Genomic DNA, 18,389 nt, shown 5'->3' with positions numbered 1-18,389 from the left:
CTAATTTCAAATCCAAACCTCTTTTTACTAAAATATTTATAACTCACTTATTACTAATTCAATTTAGGTATAGTTTAGCTCATTGAAAATAATTTAAACAAATAAATAAATCTAATAAATGGCATAGAAAATCCCAAATCAATCTTGAAATTTGCTGCCCAAAAACTCTAGCAACTCTCTCCCACGAATTTACTTAGATCATCCTTTTCACAACTTAATTTCTTATATACTATAGCTTATTAGAAATATTACAACTAGATCTAGCTTTCCTTCAAATATCAATACAAAAAGATAAAAATGCAAGAAGTGTCATAGAAAAATCCGAATTAGTATTGAATCTCCCTTCTCAAGAATTCTAGTGATTTCCTTCTTAGAAATTTGCTTGAATCTCTTTCCTCACGGCTCTATTTTTTGCATGCTATAGCTTGTTAAAAAGCTTACAATTAGATCTAGATGTTCTTTAAATACCAATATAAAAATCAAAAAAAATCAAAAAAAAAAAAATCAAAAAGTGGCATAGAAAAATCCAAATCAATGTTGAATCTTCCTTCTTGAAAACTCTAGCAACCCTCTTCCTACAAATTTGATTGGATCTCCCTCTTAATAGCTCCATTTTTTGTATGCCATGGCTTATTGAAAAGCTCAAAATTAGATTTAGATTTCTTCTAAATATCAATTCAAAAAGACAAAAATGCAAGAAGTGGCATAAAAAAATCCAAATCAATTTTTAATCTCTCTTCTCAAAAACTTTAGCAAAAAAAAAAAAAAAAAAAAAAAAAAAAAAAAAGACTACTTGATTCCAAAACCCTCATCCTAATCTTCTCTCAATATCTGCCTTGAAATACTATATAGTTAGGTATCTATCTTAAAAGACAATATCCTCAAGCTTGAATAATCCATTCAAGCCAACAATCTTTTATTCTAAATTTCATTTAAATTTACAAATATGAGCTTTATGTTCTTCTTCTCCTACCAATGAAATTAATTATCCTCCAAATAACTTTGATGCACTAAAATTAAGTGCATCATGATAATATGTTGGTGCAAGTTGAGGTTTGAATGACCTCTAATTTAGTTTATTTATTGATTCAATGCAACTTATATTATAGCAATTTATACATCAAATCATATTATTTAGGTATATTTTTGAGATTGTACTTCCATTGAAAGACACTCAAATACATATTTTGGAGTTTAGTCAATATATTCACTAATTTCTTAGTCCTCCAATATATACAAAATTTTGAAGCTTATAACTTTTATATCCAATGACCTTGTTGAATTTTGACAAATTTGGTCTTACCTCAGATACTCACAATGGTACTTTATAAAGTCAAACAACCTCTTAGATTCAAGGTTGATGATATCTTTAATAATAATTAATTTTCATTCATTGACACAAAGACTAATGAGTCTCTTTTTATATAAATCAAAAAAATAAAGGCACCTTGTAGTATTATCATATTACGTGAAGTCTTGCTTGAAACTGCATTAGATATCTGGTTGTAGAAGATAGAAGGAAAATTGCAACAATAAGATTTTTAAAACTCTAATAGAATCTTAATAAATTTTAATTAAACATTAAAAATACTAATCAAGATTTAATCAAATCTAAAAGAAATTTTTAAAAAATTATAAAAGATATATGAAGAAATCTTAAATAAATCCTAATAAAATTTTATTTTAATCATAATTAAAACTTTAATAGATCTTAATTGAATCCTAAATCAAATCACAATTAAATCCTAAATCCTAAATCCTAAATAAACTGAATTTAATTCTAAAGCAGATTAGAACTCCAATATTTATTGATTAAACTATTGATCTTACTTATAAATTTACACGCCTTTCAACCTCTTAATTAAAAATAAGTACAAAAAATTTGAAGATAATTGCACTAATCAAATGGAAGAAAAACCCTAAAATCCCATTGAAAAATGGCCGACCTCCTATTCCAATTTAAATATTGAATTTTTAGTACAAATATCTTTCATTTGAACTATTGATTTACTTCCAAATTTCACTTAAATTATTAGAAATCAAATCTATTCTCTATAAAAATATAAATAAATAAATAAATAAATAAATAAATAAAAATATCACTTCAATTCAACCAATAGATTACAAAAGATCTTTAAAATATTCATCGATCTTCATATTTCAATTTTTGAGAGCTCAACCTACAAAAAAATTTACATACTTTGACCTAACTATTTGAGTGATTTTAAATTCACAACACACATCAAGCAACTATATCCACCAATCCATGAAATTACATCCACAGATCTACTAAAAACTCTTGATATTGTCTAAAATATTAATTCTATTTTATTTTACAAAAATCCAAGTCATTCGAAACAACCTTGACTTTATAAAGCTCTTACAACATCATTACAAATTTAAATCACAAAATACCAATGCATATAGAAATCTTATTATGTTTGTTTTCAAATTCTGTTCTTCAATTTACTAAAGAACTCCAAAGTCACTGTAGGTGCACAATTTTGTATCTTGGAGTCTGATTTCAACCTAGGTTAGTAGCCGGTCCTCTCTAGATATCATTTTTTGACTTTTTGAGGTAAATTTATTAAAATCTATTCTTAACTCACTCTTCTACATGCCTATAGCATTTTATTTTCCAATCTATTTTGTTTTATTTTATTTATGCTCCTACAAAGTAAGTAGAAGCCTATTTTTTAAAAATATAGCAATAGTATTCTTTAGTTTCATTATCTTTCAACTATTAACTTTATTCTAAGATAATGTGCTATAATATTTTTAAGTGAAATCTTCTATAATATAATATTTTCTTCTTTCTTTCATTCATTAGTCGTGTTATATCATGATAGTGTATTTCTTATATTTCTAAAAAATTTAAGTTTATTTTTATTTTAAAAGAGAAGACATGATATAGTTTGGAATGTTGATTCTCCAACTCATGAACCTAATGCAAATGAGTGAAAGTATGCTTTGGACTTTTTAATTAACACTACAATTGTTTATGATATTATAGAGAATCAATATTATTTCTTTTTAGGCCAAGCTATGAAGCTCAAGATTTTGGTGTGGATTTTTAGCCCATGCCTATTTAAAATTATTTTCATAACCGTTTTCTTCTTTTGAGGTTAAAGGGAATATAATTAAATAAAATTATTTTTTTAAACTTATAAAGATTGAGAAATAAGAGTCATTTTTTGCTTAAAGTAGCATGCAACTAATGAACTACAAACTCAACTTGTCTTTGTTGCTTTGGCCAAAGACTTGGAAAAAAAAAATATTCAGCAAATTTATTCACAAGATTTGTTTTTACAAGATACTCTATATTTTAATAATATTATTATACTTATATATATATATATATATATATATATATATATATATATAATGGTAATGAAGTTCCTTATTTATCCAAAAATGAAGATGTTAGAAACATAGGAATTATTTCTTCTACAAATTAGTAGTTAAAGGTTGTATTGATATAAAGTGGTATTCTATTGGTGAAAAATAAGACTATATTGTTTGATGATTGGCCATTTGATACTAGTATGATTTAAATAGTTAATAAAGATGACAAAGATCAAATCTTTCATAGAAAGTTTCTTTTGTATGGCCTCAAAAATGCCACAACTTAATTTTAGAGAGTAAAAATTTGAGTGTTATTTAACTTGTCATTTATTAGATATTATGTTAATGATGTTATTATTTTTAATATTAGCCCATAAGATCATATGAAGCATTTACAAGTAATATTTGAGTGATGATAATAATGGAGATTATACTTGCATTGTAGTGAGTATAAATCTTCTACAGATGATTATCATATTTAGACTACATGATTAATTTTGGAGATCTTGACATGCAACAAGCCAAAATAGATGCCTTGTAAAAAAAAATAGCACTAAGTAATACTTTTCTATGATATATATATATATATATATATATATATATATATATAGAAAATTAATATCAAATATTTATTAATAACTTTAGCTTGATTGTTAATCCTTTAACTATTTTCATGAGTAAAGATGATCCGTAGACTTGGAGTCATGAATAACATGCATTTGATACTTTGAAGAAATAGTTGGACTCAACTCTAATGCTTCAATGTTTAGATACTATTAGACCTTAGTGATTATATAAAAATTGGAGAATAGGACTAAAAAAACTTTAATATAAAAAGATGATATAGAACAAGAATATGTTATTGTATTTACTTCTAGAAGCAATAATAATGTAGAATCTTCAATTAATTATCTTATAAGAGAGAATCTTCTGTAACATTTTGGCCCATTATTTGCTTTTGGTTTTACTTGTATGGACAATAAATTAAATTAGTGACCAACCACCAATCTTTAAAGTGGCTTAAAAAATCAAATAAGCTTACTTGAAAATTTATTAGATAGACTTTGTTACTTCAAGAATATGATTTTGAGATTGTGCATTGGATAAGCATTACTAATTTGGATGCATATATGTTTTCTCATAATCTAAGTTCTTTAGAAAAGGACTTAATTAGAACTCCATTGCATAGAAATTGCAATATAAAGCAATTTGTAGATAGCATATAGCTACATACTTGACTTTAATGTCAAACTTTATATATATCAACAAATAGTCACCTATGTTTATTAATATTAATTGTGTAATATTAAGTTAGATTAATCTTTAATACCTTATCAACCTTACTTGGAGCCTTTATATATCATAGATTTGGGCTATTCTTGGTCTTTGGACTTTTTTAGATTACTTATTATCACCTCACATAGAACTAAATACATATTAGTAATAATAAAGTAATTTAGCAAATAAATTAAACTTATAGTTTAATATCAAAATTCTTTAAAATTAACAGCTATAGCTTATATTATTATTTGTTGGCATGTTTTGGAGCACTTGCTGAAATTTTAAAAAAACAAAGAAGGAAGTTTCTTAAGACTTTTAAAGCGTTATATACTAAAACTTTAATAGATCATTGCACCACCTCTAAAAACCATCCTGAGGCAAATAGTTTAGCTAAACAAGTTATTCTTATTTAAAAAAATACAAGTTAAAAGTCTCAACATGTAGCATCAATAAAGTTGCATACAAAGAGAAGTTTGGAATAAGATAATTCTTACTTCCAATACCTATTACTTATAGATAGTAGTTGCTGCCATTATCAATAACTCCCATCTTTTAACTTATACATCCATTCAAGAATATATCAAGTATATCTTTTAGCATCTTATCTTTTATTAAAATATGTCTTAACATATATTTTATGTTCTTGTGATCTTTTGGCATCTCACGTATTATAAAAATATTTTATTGCATATATTTTATATTCTTATTTAATCTTTGAATATTTTTTAATTGATTCTTTATGTTCTTGATTTTGTCTCTTAATCCTTAATCTTATCTTTTATTTATAAGATGGCCTTTCTACATACTAAGAGACAATCCTTTGACTAGTAGAAATTTATCTAAAGTAATATCTTTTATAAGATAACTTACTCTATTTTTAATCTTATTTTTTATTTTAATAAATTAGACTATCAAGGATGGTTTATAAAAAGATAGATTAATTCATAACAATCATTGTGATTGTAATTTTATATTGCAATAGAATATTTCTTTAATAAGTAGTTATGTTTGGTATCATATAGTCTTTATCAATTGTTGTATGGATAGGAACCAATCTTATCAAGTTTAATGCTTAAATAGCTAGTTCCAACTGAAAATGTGGATAATATTAGTACTTAGGCACTGTGTCTACAAGTTTGAGTAGAATTCTTTAAATTATCATATTTATCTATGATTATAAAGTACTTATCTATGACTATAATGAACTTATTTATATTTCAATATTGTGATATACTTATATGTGTAATAGAGCTTAGTGATTGCAATTACAAAGATTCTCTAAAAAAGATTATAAGTATATATAACATTACTTATCTACAATATTTGATATTAAGACAAGGCATATAATTCTACATATAAACAATGTATTATTCAATGATATTTTGTTGCTTGAAGGCAATGATGGATAAGATTGTCATGAGTATTTAAAGAATTTTGTTATTTGTCATCTTCTTATTGATGATTTTGTACATCCTCAATTAGCAATTGTATTAAGTAGTCTTCTTTGTTTTGTATGTGAAGAAAAGAAAGGAAAAGCTATCAAGTTTTTTTGTGATCAATAGTAATGTGGGTAGTATATGGCATGCTTAATACTACCTCTTTCAACTCTTTAATGAAGAAATTAGATTTGTCCTCATTATAGGAAATCATTCAACTATGACTTATTTATTGATAAAGATTGAAGGTTCTTTCTTTCATATTTATCACACATTTTGGTGGTTTAACTCCTACAACATTGACTTGGATAATTACAATTCTATACCAACATCATTAAGGCATTCATCTTTGGTTATGTATGTTTTGTTGACCTAATTGAATGAAAGGTCTATAGAACCCTTTTGGTGTCTACATAATTCAACTTCTTGATGCTCCCATCTCTTAGAGTATTAAATGTCAAGACAGCATTTTGCATTCATCTACCAAATCTAAATACAAAGCTCTCTTTGATGGTGTTCAAGAAGTTTTCCATCTTTCTTATCTTTTCAAAGAACTTCAAGTTTCGTCCATCTCTTCAATTTTGATTTTTTTTACTAACTCAATGATCCATTCTAATTTTAAAATAATATCTATTTCTATATCACAAGATTTCTATTTATCTTGTAATAATATTAAAGCCATTAAACTTCCTCATACTTCTATATTTCATACATGCACCAAATACATTAAAATCAATGTTGAATTTTTTTGTAAAATACTTCTTTCAAAAGAAATATTCTATTATATATTTAGATTTAAGAATATTTTTACAGAACCATCATTCAAGCTAAAATTTTATAAAATTTATAAAATCCTAAGTGTCCCTTCTTTGTCTTTACTACAAAAATATATTCTTATAAAGCATCTATTTTGAAATACTACATCTTGCTCTTTCCTTTCAACTCTCTCATATGAGCAATCACTGCCATCACCTTCAACTAGTTACATTTTCATCTTTAGTAATGATATCATTACTTCAAGTCTTGCTATTGTGAGATGTTGAAGCATCAAAATAATTCAATGTACTTCTTTTGCAATTTTTTTCTATGATTTTTGTAAAATTAAACTTCTTCATTACAATATCTAAAGAAAATATCAAACTTATCCTTTCATTGTTTTTTGCACACAACTCAATTCTTCAATAACTCTTTATAGATTGATCTCAATTCGAGTTGAAAGAGGATTATGTCTCATCTTTTACTTCCACTCATATGCTATGAAATATTATATTGTTGTGTTCACATACCCAATTAACATGTGTTTTTTGTAACTAATAGCATGACACATGTGTTTAAAGCACATAAAGGTATTAGAAGTCTATTTTAACTCAAGGAACAATCAACTCATTCTTAACTTTCTATAGTTAAATTAAAATAGTTATTTTAGAATTTTAAATTACTACAATGAGCCCTTTAGGCTTCTTGCCATGTATTTAAGTTTGGCTCTTGTCATTTGATTTAATTGTTAGATAAATTTATTTTTTTCTATATCATTGATTTTTCTTTGAAAAAATCTACTATTATTTGATAGCTATTTTGATAATTGTCATCTTTTTTACAATTATTATTGATTGGTATTGTCTTAAAATTCCAAAATTTAAATACTAATTCTAAACTAATTCTAAACTAATTCTAAACTAATTCTAAACTTTGAACAACTCGTAATCTTATATTAAATATTTTTATCCATACAATTATTATTATTATTATTATTATTATTATTATTATATGTGTGTGTGTGTGTGTGTGTGTGTGTGTGTGTATGTGCATGTGTATATATATAATTTTTATATATTTTTTTAATAAAAAATTCATTTAATAATTGAAATAAAATTTGACCAATTAATTAAATTTTTTGACTCTTGGATTGGCCAAAAACTTTTAATATTCTATTAATGTAAAATATTTATCTATCAAATTAATTTTAATATTTTTGCATTACTAAATTAATTTCCTACTTAATAGTTTTATATTAATAAGATGTTATCCCACCAACTTGTATATAACTTATTATACTACTACTAAACTAATATATAATTATCCTTGTTATTCTACTAAATTAATATATAGTTATTCTTGTTGTTGTCTTTTACTAGTATTATGTCTATTAAGCATTATTTGATTTTTTAATATAGCCATTAATTTATAAAATAGATAGAGGTTAATAATATAGAGCCTAAAGCAAGGAGATAAATATTTGATATTTGAAAAAAAAAAAAAAAAAAAAAAAAAAAGACAATGATGACTATTTGTTAATTTTACACTTTAACATAAAACAATAGTAAGTACATGCACTCTACTTTCAATTATCATCTATCTTACGTGTAATACTATATGACCCAATCTTTTTTAGATCTTGACATTCTTTAATTTTAATAAATTCACCATCTACAACTAAATGTCTTAGTTGTTTTGTCAAAGATGTTCTATATCTACAAATACTAATAATTACTCCATCACTTTAAATACACACTATATGTGTACCAATTATGTTGTCATAGTATTATTTGTGATAAAATGAACATCTATCATTGTTTGTCTTTAAAACCTTGTTTAAATTCATACACTATATGTAATATAATGAATATAGTTTTTAAACAATGCAATCATCTTATAGCCAAGATATTTTTTTAGTCATTGGAAGTTCAAATAACAAAAACATGATCAGAAAATTCTTAAATTATTTTTATATTTTTATATATTAGAATATATAAATTGAGATATTAATTGTTACTTTTATAAACTCCTAAATATTCACTATTTTTTGTAAGTTCCATCAATAAATAACTTTGATTACCTTAATACACTTTAATAATTACGCTTTTTTCTTTGTATTCTATTTAGATTTGTGTCAAAAGTAATATTTACAAAAAATACAAATTAAGTCTTTACTTATCTCTAAATCTTGGTTTTAATTGCAAAGATAATATTTAAATTAATGAATGCTTTCAATGCACAATCTCGTGTTGAATTAATTGGCCAAATTTTATACAAATAATTAGAATAATTCATGAAGGACAAGTCAAGTCTAAATTTTAGTTAGGATTTACAAAAATTCATAAATTGAAAATTAAATCAATGAATTTATACTCAATTCAAAGCCATGATATTCTTCCTAAAATGCTATAATACCTATATGAACTGTAAATAATTATATACTCATAATTATACACATTTACTAGCTAGTGTATGTAAATCAATCATAAAATTTTCCAATTCACCATCATTACTTCATAAGAAGATAACAAATGAAAACATTGCTTGTAAGATTCCAACAAAACATAACAGAACATGTGACACTCATCATAGTCAATGCCATTGCTTCATAGGTGAAGACATGACTAATTTGTAGGAACCATTGTATGGCAACCAGATTTCATGCAAAATTTAAGAACTGAGACAAACAGTAAATAATTGGGTGATTTGTTGGCAATGGATGCCATCATACTCAATGTGCACAATTTGATGAATCAGCCACCACGTGTTGCAATATCAAGCTTGCAAGAATTAAACAAATCGAAAGTGGAGAAGTAACTCTTAGTGTAGGAGTAAATGTTTGAGTTGAAAACAAAAGGCATTATCACATACCTTAGGTGTGTCAAGAAATCCCATGTAAGAGTCTAAAACAAGACTTCGTTCAGTATGCTAGGAACATTTTGACAGGTAAAATTCCATGACATAACTGAACAATGAAGGCTGCAGCAGAAGGTATCTCACTGCAGCTGAAAAGACCTTATGCCTAGGGCAGATTTTTCAGTTCTGTTACTAAAGCTTGAAATATCCAATTCCCCAGATCACCACACAGTTAATTTGTATCAAAAGTGAACTTCTTGATCCACCCGCAAACTAAGATGTTTTAAAATGCTCAAGGCAAGGAAAGCAACAAACTTACAGCTCTGGCTCAATCGCAACCAATCGATTTGATATCCTGGAGCGTAATGGAATGGACAGGGATATCCTGTATCAATACACACGTAAAAGGCTTCACAGTTTCACCTCCCCATGCTGCCGACAGCGATATCTCTGCGTAGACATCATGCCAAATGGATCTCTTCACCGTTGTGAGCTGATATTATTACGAAGACTCAGAACAATTCTTGACATCTCTGCAATTTATAGTAAGAGCTGAAAAGATTTGAAGCCGGTGTACTTGATTCCAGAATGTAATGACACAGCTAAACGCTCGAATAGATAGTCGAAAGAGACTTGAAAGCACATGAGCTGCATATTGGATGTTTTAATGTATGCCGATGTGCCCATGTTGACCATCTTTTGCGTCACTTCCTGCAATTCCACGAATAGAACCATAAAACGCTTGTTGGATCTATTACAGGTAAGCCTACAAGGGTTGATGACATCTTTCTAATTTACCCATCCAGTACAGGTGAGACACTGACCTCTTTTCTACATACGAGGAACAAAGACTTCTTTGAGCTTGAGGCCATCGGTATATTTCGAACAAGAATCATAGATGCGAAAAAGCCACTAGTTCCAACCCAAGCCAGTACGACCAGTGTTGCCCAAAGCTAAGATGGGATCTACTAGACCTCCTTCTCCAGAGCCCAATGATTGTCCCTGTAAAAGAGCAGCATCCAGTATATGTAAAACTCCTAAAAAAGAGCTGGGAGGAAAGAAGATATGCGTGAATAGAGGAGCATGATAAAAATAGATGTATTTCCTAATTACAAAAACTTCTCCGGATTTCAACGGCCTATATAATTGCACTAATTGATCTGTGGAACAAAAACAACTAACCTCTTTCCACCCCATACCCTCCAACATCCGTTTCCCGATGTTATCCCTCCCTATGCGCCTTGCTGAAGCGGCCTTTTCCAAGGCTGCTGGCATCTCTGTGGCAGCTTCTGCTTCCTCTTTCTCAAGCTCGTGTACAGATACTAGCTTCTGACCAGGTCCTATTCCGAAACCCCTGTGTAAAGTTCTTCTCTCTGCAGCCCTGTCCCTATATTTAGGTTGCGGTTCCCCATCGACTCCTTTAAATTTCAGCTTTGAGTTCTTCTGTCCATAGTACAAACACATTTCAGAAGCTCTAGGGCATAATGACAGAGAATGTCGATGTCTATATTCAAGAAGTTAGAAACTGCGCTCTACTGTAGAGAACATCTTTAAAATCTTTTTGAAATAAATTTACCAAGGAGAAGACTATTCAGTACAAAATGAAGAACAATTCTAACCTTCTTAGGTGCAGCAGACTGATCGTTCCCAAGTCCAGAATCAGTGCTTAAAATAGCATCATGCGTGCCGGAACTATGGCTGATGTAGTTTTCTGCTGGATTCGTATTTATGAGTGGGAGGCCCCAATCTTGACTTGGATTGGAGGAAACACAGCCAGGATATACTGCAAGATGTTTCGAGCTTGGCCGTCGAAGTTTGTAAATCCGCCCTGCACAAATATAACTTTGCAACTAGTTAAATACCAGACAAACACTGATACAGGTTCCATTCAAAAGAATTTAGAACATACGAAACCTTATAACAAAAGTCTGACAATAGTTTCCTCAGCTTATCTCTGCTGCCAATAGAAACTGAAGCCCTCGGAACAAATTCTTAGCAAAAATATTCCACGGCAACTCGTAAGAATATACTAAATAATATGTCATCCAATAAACATTTTTGACAAATTATGGACACGATTATACAATACAAGAATAAGAGAACAAATGAACTGAAAAAATGTCATCTGAAATGAGTGTCTAACGAACCTGATGAGACCTTCACAAACTCATGGTCGGCTTCAAGTATTGGAGTAGTACGAATAAGACCTCCTGAACCACGTAGAGATGGATGAACTTGAGTAGCATTTGGTGCTAACCGGCCCACCAAACGAATGATTTTCTTCACTTTCTTTTTTGAAACCTTTTTTTCCTGCTCTACAATACTCCAGTCCCAAAGTTCCATTGAACCACTATAAGTTCGTGGCTTTAACTTAGCTGCTGGAAGATACTGAGCTTGCCACTGTTCTTCTGCTGTTACGACTGATGCAGTTGTAATTAAATCTGCATCACTTCCAGGCAAATTCTCAGAGAGATGGGTGACGTAAGTATAGTCAGCTCCTGCAATTTTACCATCCTCATACAGATAGTTTTCTGTGTGTATGGGAGATGACCCTCTGTATGCAGGATCTTCTCCTCCACCGAAAGTGCCACGATCTTCTCCATCCATTCCTAAACTTTCTGTAAGCAAAGAGAATCGAAAATCTGTTACTCATCAAATTTGCCACTACATCAAAGTCCAATCTCCACACAAAACCATCTACCCATAAAGGAGGAAAGACTAGAGAAAAGAAGAGGGTATACCTGGTTCCTCACTAGGACTCTCGCGAATTTCACCTTCTTCTACTTCATCAATATCAGCGAAGACATACTTTTCTTTTTCCTCTTCTTCAGGTCTCCATTCACCTTCTTCTAGCTCTTCACTCTGATCATCTGACTGCAAACAAAAAATTATAAATAAAGATAGTACTAATAACCTCACGTTACACAAAACGAAATACAACACATATCTTCACGCTGTGTACCACCAACCCTCACCTCATACAACTCGTTGTCCATTGTTGCGGGATATTCCCCGGCAACACTGTAGCCCCAATGTTGCCGACGTTGGTGTTGTGGCTCTCGCCAGGTATCTTCATTATAATCTCCACTCATGTAGGTGTATTCATATGGGTCTTCTCCACCAGAATTTGGAAGGTAGTACAAATGCTGTGAAGAAGGATCAACACTTACTCCAGATTTTCCTCCGTTGGTAGGTGTCTCAAACGTATTCTGTGAGTACAACTCGTTGAGGGTTTCTGCAATCCTGAAAGTGAATCAAACTATAATGTAAGTTTAATGTTCTCAAATTTTATAGAGGAAAAGTCGACGTCCATATGGTAATATGAAGTCTTTAACCATTTTTCGTGAAATGAAAGCACGCAATGAGACCTACCATACGGAAGCTGGTCTTGATTCTACTGGCTCATTACCAGCATCTCCTTGTTCAGTAGTATCCAAGCTTTTAGTTGGTACAGTTCCCATAGATAGCGAAGACATTTCGGTTCCAGGGATCAATCCGCTTGAAGAGTCGCTTGTGACTTCAGTCACATTCTGCGCATATCTAAAAGATTGAACTTGCCATTCAGAGTCCGATGCTACAGCTGCGGCATCCTTCATAGTGCTATCTTTATCTAGGTGGGATGACGTTTCATCAATGGTAGCTTCTTGATCTGCTGTGAAGCCAGCGATATGTGTAGACATTGTTGAATTTCTACTTGTAGAAGTCGTTCCCTGTATAGGAATGGCTTCTTCACTCAGATGATGTTCAGGATTTGACAAACGCCCAGCACCTTGAACCGATGCCTGATTTGATTCATCATCAACAGCTGTTTAAATTCCACAGGTCAGGTACAACTAGAATTGCTTATAGCTAAGACCAAGGTTGTAGATTAGACGATACAGCGGCTTGTTAAATAGAGCTGTTGCATTCACTCGTAATATGCGATTCTGATTTATAAATTAATAGGACATCAATAATACTTCCCAACATATATTGCAGTGTGAACGATAACATAAATCAGATTGGGCACCTAAGCTATACAATTACAGGGTAGCTACCTCGAAGAACAGTTTCTTCACGGACCGTCGCTGATAAAGGCACGTAAGCCTCGTTCTCATATATATAATACTGTCCATCATGAGTATTGTAGTACCAACCAGCTTGCGCATCATAGTAGAAACCAGAGCTGCACAGATGCATTTTCTTTTTTATTTCCCTCATTATGATTACAAATGCATTGAAGCAAATACCAAAATTGAAATACCAACTAAAAAGTGGTAACTAAATGAATCTGAATCATAATAGTAACTATCGCTCTTCCATAATAACTAACTACAACCCTTCTTTGACAACCACTTCTCGAAATTCAATCCATTCATAATGACTAAGTCAACAGTAAAACAAATCTATACATCGCCTCGCTCTTTTATGTTATATTGCTTTCTAGTCTTCAGTTATTTCATTGAGCCAAGTGTTCTCACTCTGTTCCACATGTTCAGAGTACACTACAAATCGCACACGATTGAAGTCGACAAAACCCTCCAAACCAAGCTGAAAAATGCAAACATTGGCATCTTTTCGACTAGAGCCCAAAAACTCTCTGGGATCCACATGGAAATCCATCGATTAAAATAGGCGTGCGACGAGAAAGAGGCCGCATAAAATACCTGTACGGTACATGACACTAAATAGCAGTGGGGGGAGCGGCCGCCCAATACTTTACCAGTAAGCATGCTCAAGTAAAGGTACAACTATAAGAAAGAAATCATCTCGATGTCCTGTTAAGAGGACACTTTTAACGTAACTAACGAAGAGTGACCACGACTGTTGTGACCCAGTGCTACTTGAAGTTATTCAGCACCACACCTATCCATAATCCATCGTTAACACTTCAAAAAGTCAACAATATTCGAGCAAAACTTGATACAGCACCTGGCATCGTAGTAGAGCCCGGAAGTGGAGTCGAAGACGAACCCGGGAGCGTCCGATGCCACAGCAGATGGCGCGTCCATAGCCACCGCACTCTCTGTTTGAAATTGAGCTGAATGCATTAGAGCCGGCGCAAAGGATTGGTAACTCCATCATCCTAAATAATTCACGCATTCAGATTAGTTACCATGTTACACTATTTAGTCAGGGCTTAACAACAAAGGAAAAAACGGCAATTAAAACTGAAATTTATAATATGAAAAAAAATAACTAATTCTTAACCTAATTACATAATGAACCTGCTTTTGCAGAATTTTAATATGATACATAAAAGAGAATTGAGGTCACATTGTACAGCTCCTCCACAAATCGAACCCACATTCCAGAGCGTATGACGATGGATTGAAGAGACTATGAACAATACTTGTTTTCTCATATACGGCTCAAATTCGATTAAAAATATAAACCCTTCTACCAGTCGGGCAGCTTGCCAAAGTATCCCTTAATGCTTGCACAACGGAAATACCTGAACACTGTCGACTCTCAATAACTGAAGCAACTTCATCAAACAACCCTGTATCGGACCAAAAGTCACGAGATCGTTAGACAAAGCCTCAGTCAAAGGTTCGTAATTCAACACTTGAATACATCATGAAATGATAAGATGTTGCCGACTGTTTCATGAGGTGACTGTCGCAATGGAGAATTGTGGCGGAAACCGCAAAACGTGTTCAAACAACTCTAACGTTAGAGAGAGACTTGGTTGTATCAACGGCAGGTTTGCAAAAAAGATATCTATGCTCAGCCCTCACTCTCAAGTTGAGTACTTCGGACTCACATCACGCCAGAACCAGACCTACCAAATCCTCTCCAGAAGCAGCTCACTGTGTCAGCGCGATCCTGAATACGACTGGGCTCAGAATAAGTAAACGAGAGGGGGGAAAAAAAGCCATACAAGGATCCCGCACTTGCCTAAACAATGACATTGGTTCTTCATTTACTGCTTCACTCCCCCAGCTATCCGCAACACATAACATTCACCTCCCAATTCCAACATTGCATCCAGAATCGACGGCTCAAAAACTTGACATGAAAAAACCTAAAAAAACGACCGAAAAATCCCATCTCTTAAACCTTGGGAATGGAATCTGATCATCCATCCACCTCAAAGAATCATTGGTACTGTGATTGCGAGAACGGAAAATCCATGGCTCCCAAACGCCATCCGAGCATGTCAAAATCAAATGCGGAAGGTGCTGGGGGCTGTGGCCACCTTCATTCGGTCCACCTCCTCCCACCTCGGGGTGATTCAGCCAAAGCGGGTGGCGTATATATGTATTCAATGGGGTATGTATGTACCTGTAAGTATGTATATCGTATGTATCAAATGTAACGTACGTGTGACGCACAACTGAACATCCCATTCAAATTTCGATCAACTCCAAGTTCTACAAATACAAGAATGTGGTTTACACAAACATAATTTAGTTTCTACGGACGGTCGAACTATTAAAATTCAGATTGTGTGTTGTTTTATTCATCTATTTGAATTTGGCACTAATTTTGAGTGGTTGAAGTTTAATCATAATTTTATTGTGTAGTAAAATTAGCTTGTTCTTACTTAAGCAACAAGGTTTGAGATAAATCATATAGTGTTGCACCACATTTTATTAAGTTCAATTGGTTCTTAGTTTTCTTTTCTTTTCTTTTCTTTTCTTTTTCAAAACATATTGAATCATCATATATTTGTAATTTACAAATTAAAATTATTTCTTAAATAGCTTGGATAATACTTGTTATTTATTTATTTCTTTTAACATATACTAGTACCAATCAAAAATATAAATTTTTAAAGTATTTTGATACAAAATATAATAACTAAAAAAATTAAGATGTTAGTATTAATTAATCAAAATCCCTACAACTTAGTTTTAGAACATGTTATAGAATATTTAAATTTAAGATTTTTTTTGGTAGTGATAAATCATACTAAGTGTCTTACACATGAAAATAAACGTGGCTTTAACCACCTTTTAATATATATATATATATAAAAAAAAATTATTAATAATTCTAGAGGTTTCTTGGAATTCTTTAGAACAGCCCATAATATTCTTACCTTCCATAGTTTGCCATAATTATTATAGATGATTCATATTCTTCTCTTTCTACAAAAAATGTAGTTTGCAATATTCTATGGTTGTTAGATATTATATTAAAGGCTTCTACACAATCTTGATGTTGATAATATAAATAAAGAGACAAGACATGAAAAACCTTAATTTTGCTAATACAAGTTTTGGAACAACTAAAAGCTTTAAATTTTTCTAGTATTGCACTATTTTTTGTTTTATTATCTTATTTCTTGATTTTTATGTATATATTTTAATTTTCATAGTCCACCATCTTTTTATTCTTAATTTTTTTGTAATATTGAAATTTTATTAAAAAAAATAAGTTTTTTTTTAAAGTGAATAAATTACTAAGTTTTATGAAAAATATTTTTGTAATGTTAGATTGCAAATCATTCACATTTTACAAAAAGAATATCTTATATTAATAATTAGTGAAGAAAATAGATTATTCTTCTTTTAAAATTTAAAATTTGATCTTGTAGATTATAAACAAAGTGCTACTGAGCTAATATTTTGTCTTAAATTTAAATATTTCTAAAATAGTAAAATATTGTTACTGCAAACTTAATATCTAATCTAAGAGGTTGCAAATCACTTACTCTAAGAAGATTGTTTTAAAGACTTCTTAAAAAGAAAATTAAATATAATTTTTAAAATAATATAAAATATTTAAAAATATTTAATTGAAATATTTTAGGAGAAAATTCTTAACTAAGTTTTGCATTTATAATAAATCATACTTAACATATCATAGAAAATACTCTCTTATAGATATATGTTATAAAAAAGTATAAAAAATAAAAAACAGCTATGCAATACCAAATTTGTTATTGCTTCATCACAATAAATTGATGAAATTTCAATAGATTTTAAAAATATTAAAATTGATAATTAAATAATAATAATAATAATAATAATAATAATAATAATGACTATAAAAACTATAAAATTCTATTTTTATTATTGTAATAATATGAAATCAATTTAATCATAATAAATATAACGATTTTATAAACAAGACAAAATTTATAAATATATTGTCTTATTTATAAAATCGTTATATTTTGTCTTATTTATATAAAATCGTTAAATTTGACGATTTTAAGTTTTGACAATTTTAAGTTTTGCTTTATCATCTATAATTAATTTATGTCTTATATTCCATATATTTTATGGATTTATCTAATCATGATTTGTTCAAATAAGTCAATATTTTTCTGACTTTTCTTCCCAAACATTATTCTTCAAAACATTAATGTAATTTGAATGTATACCTTTATCTAAATAATATTCATTTTGTATAAAATATTTTTTTATCTCATAGAGATAGTTTTTTCTTATTATATTTGACTTGGCTTATCCTAATATTACATAAAAATAATTTATTATCAATCCAACTACATTAAATATTTTTCTATATATTTTTCCATGGATCATACATATTAATCAAATAAAAAAAATATTCTTAAACAAATGTTTTTTCAACTTGTAAGCAATTAATTACTCATAATACTACTTAATTCCTAATACTCTTATAAAAAATAAAAATAAAACTCTCTCTTGTAGCTTAACTCCAATTCTTGATTACTATGATCTTAAATAAATCATAGTCTTAGAAGATAACACGTATTGTATTGAAATATCATCCCTTTCTATATAGATGAATTTTTTT

General features: G+C 29.8%; 1 protein-coding gene across 1 annotated transcript; it reads right to left on the bottom strand.

Annotated features, from left to right (window-relative positions):
* Positions 1 to 9,608: 9,608 nt before the first annotated feature.
* LOC112277567 (uncharacterized) lies at positions 9,609 to 15,807 on the bottom strand. The gene is made up of 13 exons (XM_090247406.1): positions 15,766 to 15,807; positions 15,443 to 15,554; positions 15,109 to 15,156; positions 14,586 to 14,679; positions 13,712 to 13,839; positions 13,047 to 13,479; positions 12,650 to 12,917; positions 12,416 to 12,548; positions 11,822 to 12,292; positions 11,294 to 11,502; positions 10,857 to 11,117; positions 10,499 to 10,676; positions 9,609 to 10,385 (listed from the first exon to the last, which is right to left on the bottom strand). The coding sequence occupies exons 1-12, from the start codon at positions 15,805 to 15,807 to the stop codon at positions 10,587 to 10,589; spliced, it is 2,289 nt and encodes a 762-aa protein (XP_090103532.1). The 3' UTR covers positions 9,609 to 10,385; positions 10,499 to 10,586.
* Positions 15,808 to 18,389: the final 2,582 nt, after the last annotated feature.

Source organism: Physcomitrium patens, chromosome 25, assembly GCF_059467195.1.
Source record: "Physcomitrium patens ecotype Gransden chromosome 25, ASM5946719v1, whole genome shotgun sequence".
Classification (NCBI taxonomy): domain Eukaryota; kingdom Viridiplantae; phylum Streptophyta; class Bryopsida; order Funariales; family Funariaceae; genus Physcomitrium; species Physcomitrium patens.
This window is presented reverse-complemented; position numbering and strand designations above follow the sequence as displayed.

Excerpts from the sequence above, each read along its gene's own strand:
- LOC112277567 (XM_090247406.1), bottom strand. The coding sequence starts at position 15,807 with ATGGCGTTTGGGAGCCATGGATTTTCCGTTCTCGCAATCACA. Across the intron at positions 14,680-15,108 it reads TGAGAGTCGACAGTGTTCAG|AGAGTGCGGTGGCTATGGAC; the intron begins GTATTTCCGTTG and ends AATTTCAAACAG. Across the intron at positions 12,549-12,649 it reads TGGACAACGAGTTGTATGAG|TCAGATGATCAGAGTGAAGA; the intron begins GTGAGGGTTGGT and ends TTTTGTTTGCAG.